General features: G+C 35.6%; 1 protein-coding gene across 1 annotated transcript; it reads right to left on the bottom strand.

Annotated features, from left to right (window-relative positions):
- Positions 1-2,169: 2,169 nt before the first annotated feature.
- LOC119769840 lies at positions 2,170-3,168 on the bottom strand. The gene is made up of 3 exons (XM_038263540.1): positions 2,843-3,168; positions 2,625-2,787; positions 2,170-2,569 (listed from the first exon to the last, which is right to left on the bottom strand). Exons 1-3 carry the CDS (start codon positions 3,134-3,136, stop codon positions 2,424-2,426), a joined length of 603 nt encoding a protein of 200 aa, XP_038119468.1. The 5' UTR covers positions 3,137-3,168; the 3' UTR covers positions 2,170-2,423.
- Positions 3,169-11,548: the final 8,380 nt, after the last annotated feature.

Genomic DNA, 11,548 nt, shown 5'->3' with positions numbered 1-11,548 from the left:
TCGGAACAGATTTAAAAAAAAATCATAAATGATGCATCGAACTTGTGTGATTAGGCCGATGCATTTTTGTTTAAAGGGAAGGGACAACTTCCGTCTGGCCGAATAAAAAAAAAACATTTAAATAACAAGCCATAGTCTCAACATTTGAATCCAAAAAGTATTTTAAAATGCATTTTACACTAGTTCAGTTGCGATACTAAACATCGAAAATTTTCAAAGAATCATAAGATTGTTAAATCAACCCAAACATGCTGACAATGATTCTAAACGCAGGGGAATGCATTTGAAATTGATTTGAGCTGATTGCACTTAAATTTCCATCTAAATTTTGAAGTTTTTTTAAATATTTTTTTTTGTCCCCAGATTTTTTGGGCCAATCTTGAAGGGGGGAGGTGGGGACGGTGACAAAAACTGCAAATAAAATGTAATACAACACATTAAATCATTTTTTCGATGCTTTTTTTAAAAGAGAGAAATTAAATGCAAAATAATGTTGAATGTTATTTTTACTATTGAGTTTTTCTCAAAAATCTTCTTTTTATTTAATAAAAAATATACAAATTTTCAAAAAAAAAGGTAAATTAATTTTGCAATTTAGTAATCTACTGGTTAAGATATCCTTTTTAAAGTTTAAGTCATTTTGATAGTAATTTAAATTTAAAATAAATATATACAATTAAAAAAATGCATGTTCAATCACGACTGAAAAGTCTGATTCTTGGAAAATAATGTTAAAAATATAAAAAACTTGTGTGAAATCAACAACAACATAAACAACAAATCAACAATATCAAAATTTAAAATCCTAGCTTTATGTTTAAAATTGTCATTATTTCGTCATTCTAAACAGCAACCAAGTTGTCACTTTGGCTATTTTAAAAAAATGTTGTTCTTATTTTGTATGGAACTGCATAGTTTCTTGAATTATTACAACGTTTACAACGAAATTTATTAATCTTCCTGGGGTAGATTTTACCAAATCATAAAACTTTACAGAATTTTCAAGGAGATCATTATTTTTTTTATAAATTTTGTTTAGTGGAAAATCTGCGACAAATTTTAACGCCAAACAAAAAGAGTACTGAGTACTGAGAAAACAATTATTCAAGACATTATGAAGCAAAATTCATTGACCAGAATTAAGAATTTTCGCCATCAAAGGACGCTCCCCGGTTTTTTCTAGCAATGACGTTTCACCCTTCGCATACCAGCATTGGAATGCTAGAGCATAAACGTGCAACAGTACGGTTTCTTTATGCGCTTCGTCGGCAGAATGTTGTAAATTTCGAGGAAAAAAATAAATTATTTACACCCTTACACATCATAACAATGAGAGAGAGAAGGAGAACAAGGCAAAGAGAGAGAGAACACTAGGGAGAGAGAGCCTCAGAGACATTAGGCGCCTCAGGGTATCGATCCTTGCAGGGACAAGGAATAAAATTGTTTTTTAGAGAGAGGAAGAGGGAGAAATGGAAGAAAGTGCATTTGCTTTGGGGTGGTTATGCTCTGCGAGCATGCGTCGTGCTGATTGTGTTCGAAGAATAAGGGATGACAGGTACATTTCGGTTAGTGAGGACACCCTACAAGAAGGACATTTTACAAGATTTTTTTAGATATTATTGCAGTTTAAAATGCCTGTTAAGATATGAGGGCTTTTGTTAATTTGATTTGGTTAACCGCGGTGGATTTTCTTGAAATAATTCGAACTGTCAAAAATCCACCAAAGCATCTACCACATTGATCGCACAAAAATCTGTGGTAGAAAAGTATCCACCGGTAGATGCTTTGGTGGATTTTTGACAGTTCGAATTATTTCAAGAAAATCCACCGCGGTTAACCAAATCAAATTAACAAAAGCCCTATGATGTTTTGAGGTCATGAGTGAATTTCAGAGAGTTAATTTACAACTTTACAGCAAAACCTTTTCTTATCGCAAAGTGAACAAATTAAATTTAATTATTATAATTTTGTAGAAATCCCTCAGCACCTTACCAGTTGAATCTATCTCAACGCAGTGTCATCGCCGTACAGCAACATCAATTCGCTTGTACCCCACTTAAGATGACGTGTTTGGATTTACCTACAACGAGATCTCCGATAGACTGCATTCTAATGAGCTAAAGTCGCGAGATCGGGAGGACCGGAAGGTGGGGCAAAAAAATCAGTGCATGATTAATCTCATTTCCTGTTCACACACTTTCAATGGGGCCGTGAAAAGCTTTGCTCAGACAAACAGATTGTGCGTGCGTGTTTTTGTTAAGTTGTGGTTGTTGTTTTCTCCAGAAACTATTGATTCCATCGAAAGTTGAAACAAAACGGATCAACACGTGGCTTCTACGGTCGTTGTTGCTATTGCTAAGTTGAGTTTGAGGTATTTGCGATGAAAAAGCTATGGCTGCGGAGTTGGTTGACTGTGTTACAGGCTACATCTGAAGAACTGTCTTCTGGTCGTCCCCCAGCGTGATCTTGAAGATTCCTTGCGGTGCCGATTCTCGGTCAATCGTCCCGCGATCTCCCTCGATGTACTCGACCACTCCGTCCAGAATCCACAGAATAAGGTAGTAAACCACTGGAATTATTCGTGACTTAGAATAGTTTGTTATAAGAACTAGAGAGGGACTTACCAAACATCAGAACAAGTTTAACAAACAGAATGAATATCGTTTCGGGCATTGGTAAGTCATAGTTGACCATGTCAACAATCTGCACGATCAGGAAAATGATGAGACCAATCGTTGATATCACAATGTAGTACATTCTGTACGCCAGTACCAGGGTTGTCTTTTCCTACAAAGTTGCAACATTCAATCACTAGAGAACCACTAAGAACACTTCAAACTACCTTCACAATCCCAACGATCAGCACCACCCCCGCCACCGACGACAAAATGCTCTGCGTCAGGTGAAGCACAAAGTTGTAGTCCACTCGGCTCACCGGGTAGTCATCATCGTCGTCCAGTTCTTCGTCACCGTTCTTCTCCAGCTGTAGCAGTTGGCCATCGTCCGGATAGCACACCCTGATCAGCCCAGCCAGCGCGAAAAAGTGCGACACCACGATGGCCAGAATGGCGTACGCAATGCCCAGAATGTGGAACGTTTTCCGGGACACCATTCGGACCGGGTAGGATTCCCCCATTACCAAACTCACTCGCTGCTGAATGGACCGCGAACAACTGACTGACTAACTAACTTCAAGTTGCCGGAGGTTCGCTCACTTGCTTTAGATGACCGTTGACGGTACTTTTTTTTTCTCTCGATCAACGATACTGCAAATACCCCGGTTATTGTCTTCAACTACTAACCGGGCTAACTGATTAATTCCACGCTACAGATTTTGTGATTTGAGGTTTATAATTCGTAAAAGTAGTGCTTTCTCTACGCAATAAGATCGTCTTATTTATTTGTAAGTTCAGAAAAGTAAAAAAAACTACTGAAATTAATCAAAAATACATTTTTCTCAATGCTCAACTCAAAAATTTTCAATATTGGTAAAATGTCAATATATCCCGAGCATGGGTAAATAACAAGGGAAATGCGTAATAATACCTTTCTCTGGTATCAATACCAAATTATGGTATTCCTGGACCCTTTAAAATTTGTCTTAAGGATTATGCAAGAGCAAAATGTGCTATCATACCAATTTAAAGTATTGTTTTGATATTGCAAAATTACAAAATTTTTCAATGGTCGAAAACCACATTTTGGTATTCTTTTGGTATTACAGTATTTTATCAAATTCCTCTGAAACTATGGAAAGATTTTGACCAATTTTGACAAAATAATTAATTTTGCGCTAAAACGATGTCTCAAAGCGAATGCCTTCATTGAAAACCGGATATTTCTAACTTGATTTTAAACATATACCCCCTAAAGAAATAACTTGAAATTGTGGAAAATTTTCTAAGTCAGGATGCCACATTTTGGCATTATTTTGGTATTGAAAGGTTTCATCAAATTCATCTGAAACTATGGGAATTTTTTTTATTTATTTTGACGAGATAATTAATTTTGCGCTAAAATGACTTGAAACCCAAAAATGTTAAAGCTGATTTTAATTTTTTATATATGCCCACTAAGATTTTTTTTAAAAACGTTGAGATTTCTCTAAGTCGAGATAACCAAATACTTTTAAAAATGAGTTAATCGACAGATTATTGAATTTTGATGATTTCAATCCAGTTTCATTTAATAACACTTATTTTTCAATCTTGTTATTTTTCAGAATCATCAAGAACTTCAAGCACAGGCCGTTCATCAATGACAAATGCATTCGATGTGGTGAAGAATATCACTAAGAACAACATGGAATCATCAGGTGAGTAGATTTGACTGTTGCATATGGATCATTTCCGTTTTTTCACTAACTGCAACTGGCGCACTAAAAATGGTATGAAAATACCAAATTTTGGTATTACTTGTGCAAATACCAGCGACCAAAATGTGCTCTTGATTGCCCAGTAATAGATGGTAAAATACCATGAAATCAAACCAAAATCCTGTATGTGAAAGACCACAGGAATGCCAAAATATGATTTTCCAAGGGCGTGGCAATACCTAAACATAAAACCGTGGCAATACCAGGTTTTGGTATTAAAGCGATGTTCAAAATCCAGAAGACCTCAACTTGGTATTGAAATGGTTTTATTTTGTGCTATTATTTTACCTTTGGAATAACATGGTTTGGTATTATTGTGCCCTTCCACATACAAGACTTTGGTATGATTTCATGGTATTTCACCATCTATTACTGGGCAACCAAGGGCACATTTTGGTCGCTGTTATTTGCCCAAGTAATACCTAAATTTGGTATTCCCGTGTTATTTACCCCTGTTCGGGTACAGTGCATCAAATCAGTAAACAACTGTATTTGCAACTCATGAGTTAATCGCAAATTGTAAAAAAAAAACAGGAAAATGTGATGCGTTCTTAGTAATATAAAATTAATTAATAAACATATGATGACGACTTCCATACACGAGTTTTTATTACATGATATTCCCTGACAATATGAGACTAAATTCCTTCTACAAGTTGTAACTAAGTTCTACTAAGATGTAACTAAACTGGCATCCAGGGACTTGTTCCGATAGGCTTACTGAGTCCAAATCAAAAATATAAGCTTGATTGGACGTAACATTTGAATTTTAAGTGAGATTTAACCCGTATTTTTTTTCTTTAAAAAATGTCGAAGTTTTAGGCTCTTTGGCCATTTATATGTTTACTTTCAAAGAGCCTAAAAGATCGTTATTTTTGAATAAAAAAAAACTATTCCCCTCAAATTGAGAATGAACTTTAGGATCCCCAGAAACCCGTGCATTTTGAATTTTCCAAAAGTATTTAGACAGTGCCGACTGGTTTTTCTCAAAAGTTTGTATGAAGAATTAAAGCGGATCGTCGCTTTGCATACAACAACAAAAAAATGCATGCAATATGTGGAAGAAGCGAACCGCACTAATTCTACATACAAACTAGGCCCCAAAAGTTTGGGCTACATCAAAAAAGTATCTGGAATTTGGGAAGAATTGCCATGTATGGGTATTAGACGGCCCCCTTAAATTAAAAACTCATTTAAAATTAAAATAAATTGCGAGGTATCTTTAAAATACTATTTTTGCAATTCCGTTGTGATTTTTTTTTTACTTTTTTTGTTATTCTCGCATGACGAGAAGGCCTACTTTTCTCTACTCGAGATAAAAATTTCGAAAAGTGATACGACTCGTGCTGAAAAAAAAAAACAAAACATCTTTTTGCATCTTGTTGCAATAACTACTATTTCTTTATTGATTCTGTTTATTGATTTGAAAAAATGTGTTTTTTCATCCTTTCTCCTTTTGTGAGGGTGAGACGATAACTCTTTTTTTTGCAACTAAGAGAACTAAGATAATAATTCATAAAAATCTGATTTTTGTATCAACTGTTAAGGACATCGTGATATTGAATTGAACACCTTTATTTATATGCTCTAAAATGGTTTTAAAATAGTTAACAAACCAAGCATTTTTGTCAAATGACAAATATTATGACACACTGGTGATTAACTGGTGATTATTGGTATGGTATGTATTCCAAAATTGACAAACTTACGGACCAAATCCTGCAAATTGTAAAAATTGTAAAAATATGCTAATTCTATTGTGAATCGCTAAGAAGACAGTACTTTAGGGGATGAATAAAAAATTACATCGAAAATTTTCGTAGTTTCAAAAATACTTAATTGTCTGTAACAAAAATCTAGGTTGATGTGCACCGTTAAGGCAATTGTTTCTCAGGTGCTTATAAACATTTTGTGAACAAATCACTTATTTTTTGCTGAAAAGTGGCTCAAAATGATTTATTTCGCATAAGGTGCAACATTAATAGTCATTTGGGTAAATTTTATCAAGTTAAGCAGTAAAACAAGAGCATGGCCCACCTTCCCTAGTAATTATTTTGACATAGCTAATATCGTTGCACATATTTTCAAAGTGGACATTTTAGCATAAAAATTACTTAAATATGAGTGAAAGCTAAAAGTTAGTGTAGAATGTTATTTATAGACTATCTATTTTTTAAAGAACTACGATAACTCTATGATCCTGAAAACCTTTGGTAATGAGGTAAACAGATTTGTAATTTCTCTTGTTAATGTCATGATTTGAATTCCCGGACGCTTCGAAACCCGGACACCTCATCTTGTTTTATCAATTATTTGAATATAAGTTCGCATTATGAATGTCAAAACTGTGTTATTTGATAAATTCTAACATCAACTTTCATTTATAGTTTGTTTGAAAGCTGTAGTTAATTCCAAAGCAATTATATAAAATAAAATTATAAATTTACTAAAAATGTGAAACATTTCACTGTAATATTTCATAGGCGTCCAAGAAATTTATGGTTTTGAAATTCTAGCAAATCTTATATAAAATATTGATTGTATTGATGTTAACGGCTTATTTGAGACCTAAAAAATGCCATTCACTAACATTTCAGTCCAAATTCGTGCGGTTTCTAAGCAAAATCGAGTGTCTGGGTTTCGAATCAGCTTTTATCAGTGTCCGGGATTCGATCCATAACAAGTCATTTCAATTGCAAAAATCTGATGTAAAATTGTTGGAAAAGACATATTTTGCATGCATTCTCTTAAAACTGGCTGTTTATACTGCATCCTGATGATATTGCTACTTTTTCAACTTGTTATATGATTTTTTGCCAGCTATAACAAAAATGATATGCTAATAACTGTCCGGATTTCGAATCATGACGTATTGATATTGATTTTTTTTCTTTTTTATGATACAGGTGTTTGCTTAAACCAAGTTCAATGTTCAATTTTGTCTTACTTTTTTTTAAATTGTTTTAGATAAGGGGACATTTTTTTGGTTATTTGGTAAAAAACTTGAACATTGAAAAACATGAATTTCTGCATTATTGATAGAACTTTACACAGAACTAGAACTTTTTACATGATACTTATTTTTGGGACTCTAGATCTCAAAAAGTCGAATAAATTGTAAATTTTGAGCATCTTCACAAAATGTCGATTCTTGTTTTCTTCTTAAATATAAGTTAAAAGTTTAAAATTTATTTGTTTGTTTTTTTTAGAGCAAGGAGCACTTGAAGTTCTTGATATCATATTTTTGATACAATATTCATTGTTCACAAGTGCAATGTTGAATTTTTGAGCAGGTTGGGCAAAGGATAGCGATTTCTTTTTAGATTTTTTTTTCTTAATCAGCGTCTTTTTGCGCACCTCGATGCACAATTCGATAAAAAATTAAAGCTTCCTTTCCTGTTTGAATTCGCGCATAAAAATTTGATTCAACAAAAAAAAATTTCCGGTAATTCGTTCGATTTTTTTCTTGGCGAGTTTGGATTAACAGAGCATAACATTGACGACCTGTTGTTTATACACGTGTTTTAGTGAAGAACTGGAAATCTTTGCGTTTGATTGATAATAGTTTTAACAAGTTTTCTCGGAAAATTTATCAGATTGTGCTGAAATCTTCTTTTTAATTTGTTTTGTAACTGACATACGGAACAAGCACGCTTATCATTGTTCATTCATTTGTTCGATACTGTTTATCTTTTTGACACTTATGTAGATGGAAAATAACATTCAAGCGGAGGAGAAAACCATTTATTGAAAAAATCTAAATCATGAGGCTGTTTTCCGAAATTTAAAAAAAAATGGTATTGTAAAACATTTTTTTCAGCTCTCAATGTATTTATCCAACTTCTTTGGGTAAATGTACAACTCGTGCTGAAACATCTCCTTCTTTCCAACTTGTTGCATAAAATAGAAATGGTTTTGAAGTGAAAATTTGATGCAAATTTTACACAGTTAAACAAAGTCTTTTTTCTTAAATTTTAATTTTTGTATTTTTTAATCCGGCTGAAACCTTTTTGGTGTCTTCGGTATGCCCAAAGAAGCCATTTTGCATCATTTGTTAGTCCATACAATTTTCCATACAAATTTGGCAGCTGGCCATACAAAAATGATGTATGAAAATTCAAAAATCTGTATCTTTTGAAGGAATTTTTTGATCGATTTGGTGTCTTGGGCAAAGTTGTAGGTATGGATATGGACTACACTGAAAAAAAATTATACAAGGTAAAAAAAAATTTGGTGATTTTTTAATTAACTTTTTATCACTTAAACTTGATTTGCAAAAAAAAACTATTTTTTATTTATTTTTTTTTTTGATACGTTTTAGAGAACATCAAATGCCAACTTTTCAGAAATTTTCAGGTTGTGCAAATAATCTTTGAGCGAGTTATGAATTTTTGAATCAATACTGATTTTTTTCAAAAAATCGAAAAATTGGTCGCAAAAATATTTCAACTTCATTTTTCGATGTAAAATCAAATTTGCAATCAAAAAGTACTCAAGTGAAATTTTGATAAAGTGCACCGTTTTCAAGTTAAATCCATTTTTAGGTGACTTTTTTGAAAATAGTCGAAAATTTTCATTTTATAAAATTAATGCACATAGCTGCTCACCCTTGAAAAAAATATTTTTGAAAAAATGAGAAAATTCTCTATATTTTGCTTTTTTGAACTTTGTTGATACGACCCTTAGTTGCTGAGATATTGCCATGCAAAGGTTTAAAAAGCAAAACATAGAGAATTTTCTCAGCTTTTCAAAAATATTTTTTTCAAAGGTGGGCAAACATGTGCACTAATTTTAATTCAATTCAATTCAATTAGTTTTTATTAGTAAATAATCAATTCACAATTTCGTAATTCTTATAACCTAATAGAGTTTTGGAGTACCTTTCAACTATGATTTGTACTTTAGTTCATTTTGATGCAATTGGATATTCTAACAATGGATTTGTCAACAGAAGGAAAAATTATTTAAAAAAAACCTTCGAAATTTGCTAAGGAAAAGGATAGAAATAGAGAAGCTTAAAACTAGATCACAGTTTGTTTTGTCTTTTGACGTCGAAAAACTTCGCTGCACACGGCAGCTTATCCGTTGTAGATGTACTTCATCATCAGCTCACTAAGAGCTTGGAATTGTTCTGCCTTGTTCCGGCAGGCACGAAAGCGCGTGAGCATCTCTCCAGCAAGAGCGAAAAACTCGGGAAGCGTGAAGAGGTCATCTCCGGTAACGTCTGCTTGTCCCGGTGAAGTACCGCTCCCAGAAGCGGCTACTCTAGCGTACGAACCTCCCCAACCGGGAGGGAACGCTGGGTTGGTTGATGGAACCGCTCCGCCGCCAGCTGCTGCAGCGTTCGTGCTCGAAGTCTTTGGAGGTTGGCGGGACGCTGGCGCTTTCTTCTTCTTGTCCTGCTCCTCGAGGTACTTTTTCCGCGCGGCACAGCCACGGAAATTCGCCGTGTGGTTTCCACCACAGTTCGCGCACTTGACGCGCGCTTTGTGCTGCTGGGCGTTTTCCCCCAGCTGGTCTTTCCGCGGAAGATTGCACCTTTCGGTGAAGTGGGTCTCACCGCACTTTACGCACCGGGGCGGAAGATTACAATTTCTAGAACCGTGTCCGAATTTCTGACAGCGGTGGCATTGCGCTGCGTCGGCCGGATTCTTCGTGTAGAATCGCCACGTCACGAAGAAGCCGTCCAGTGCTTTGATCCGCCGTAGGTCCTGAATTTTGACGGACCCGCGATCGAAGTACAAGAGGTACAAGGTGTACGTACCTGTCACCGTAGTTGATTTCGAGAGCACCTTTATTTCTCGAGGCTTAACCTTGACGCCCGTCAGGTGTTCTTCCAGGTCGGAGATCGGGCGGTCCGGATATCCCTGAAGGACGATCTTCACTGGGACCTTCTCTGCAGGATCAAATGTGAAGAATTTGAAGTTTCGCAACTTCAACTTCTTCACCACCAGGTCGAAATTCTGTTTATTGTGCGTAATAACTTGCACTGAAGTTTTACTAATTTTCAGACAATATTGGAGTCCCTCAAGCAACTCGTCAATATCGTCTGCCAACGTTTCCAAAACAAAAATTGGAGGTGGACGTCGTTCCTTCGGAGAGTTGCATTTTTTCTTCTTTTCTTGCTTGCGCGCAAGTTCATCATCGTCATCGTCGTCGCTAGCACTACTGCTGTCACTGGCGGTGTTGTTTTCATCTCCACTCAGCATCTCAAATTCGTTGCTGGTGGGAACGTTGGAAGTGGTTGTTGTCGTAGTGCTGGTGGACTGCTGCTGCTGCTGCTGGCCGGAAGTGCTTCCGGATGCCCGGGTCGATTGTCTCGTCCGTACTGGGGACTCACGTGGGCGGTATGACACGTGTAAAAACGATGGATCGGTGACGTCACTGGGCACGCTCCCGTGCGCGATGGCGGTCGATGCGGCGTTGGTGTGTTTACCTTTCTGCACTCTGCCGGTAGATGAACTTCGCGGGTTTTTCGAGGCCGCACTCGAACTGCCTCGGCCACGGCTGGCCCTTGGCATGCTGGAGCAGCAAACTCGCGGGTAAACACTGTTAATTACGGCGAAAAAATCGAAAAGTTTGAGGAGCTCCGAACAGTTGACTGTTGCTGGCTGGTGTTGGACTAATTTTAAAAAATGAAAAATTTCGACTACTTTCAAAAAAGTCACCTAAAAATGGATTTTAATTGAAAACGGTGCACTTAATCAAAATTTCACTAAAATACTTTTTGATTGAAAATTTGATTTCACATCGAAAAATTAAGTTGAAAAATCCATATCCATACCTACAACTTTGCCCAAGACACCAAATCGATCAAAAAATTCCTTCAAAAGATACAGATTTTTTAATTTTCATACATCATTTTTGTATGGCCAGCTGCCAAATTTGTATGGAAAATTATATGGACAAACTAATGATGCAAAATGGCTTCTTTGGGCATACCGAAGGTGCCAAAAAAAGTTTCAGTCGGATTAAAAATTACAAAAAAAATCGAATGACCGAAATCTGAGAGAACTGCTCAAGAAATGTTTTCTTCTGATGATTTATTCTTTTTAATGGATAAGGCCGATGCAAATATTTAAAAAAGTTGTTGTCCCTCGGCCCTGGCCGAGGTCAAGGGGGGGGGGGGGGTGGCAAAAAAATAAAAAAATATAAAAATTCAAATAACAAGCC

The sequence above is a fragment of the Culex quinquefasciatus genome, chromosome 3, assembly GCF_015732765.1.
Source record: "Culex quinquefasciatus strain JHB chromosome 3, VPISU_Cqui_1.0_pri_paternal, whole genome shotgun sequence".
Taxonomy (NCBI): domain Eukaryota; kingdom Metazoa; phylum Arthropoda; class Insecta; order Diptera; family Culicidae; genus Culex; species Culex quinquefasciatus.
This window is presented reverse-complemented; position numbering and strand designations above follow the sequence as displayed.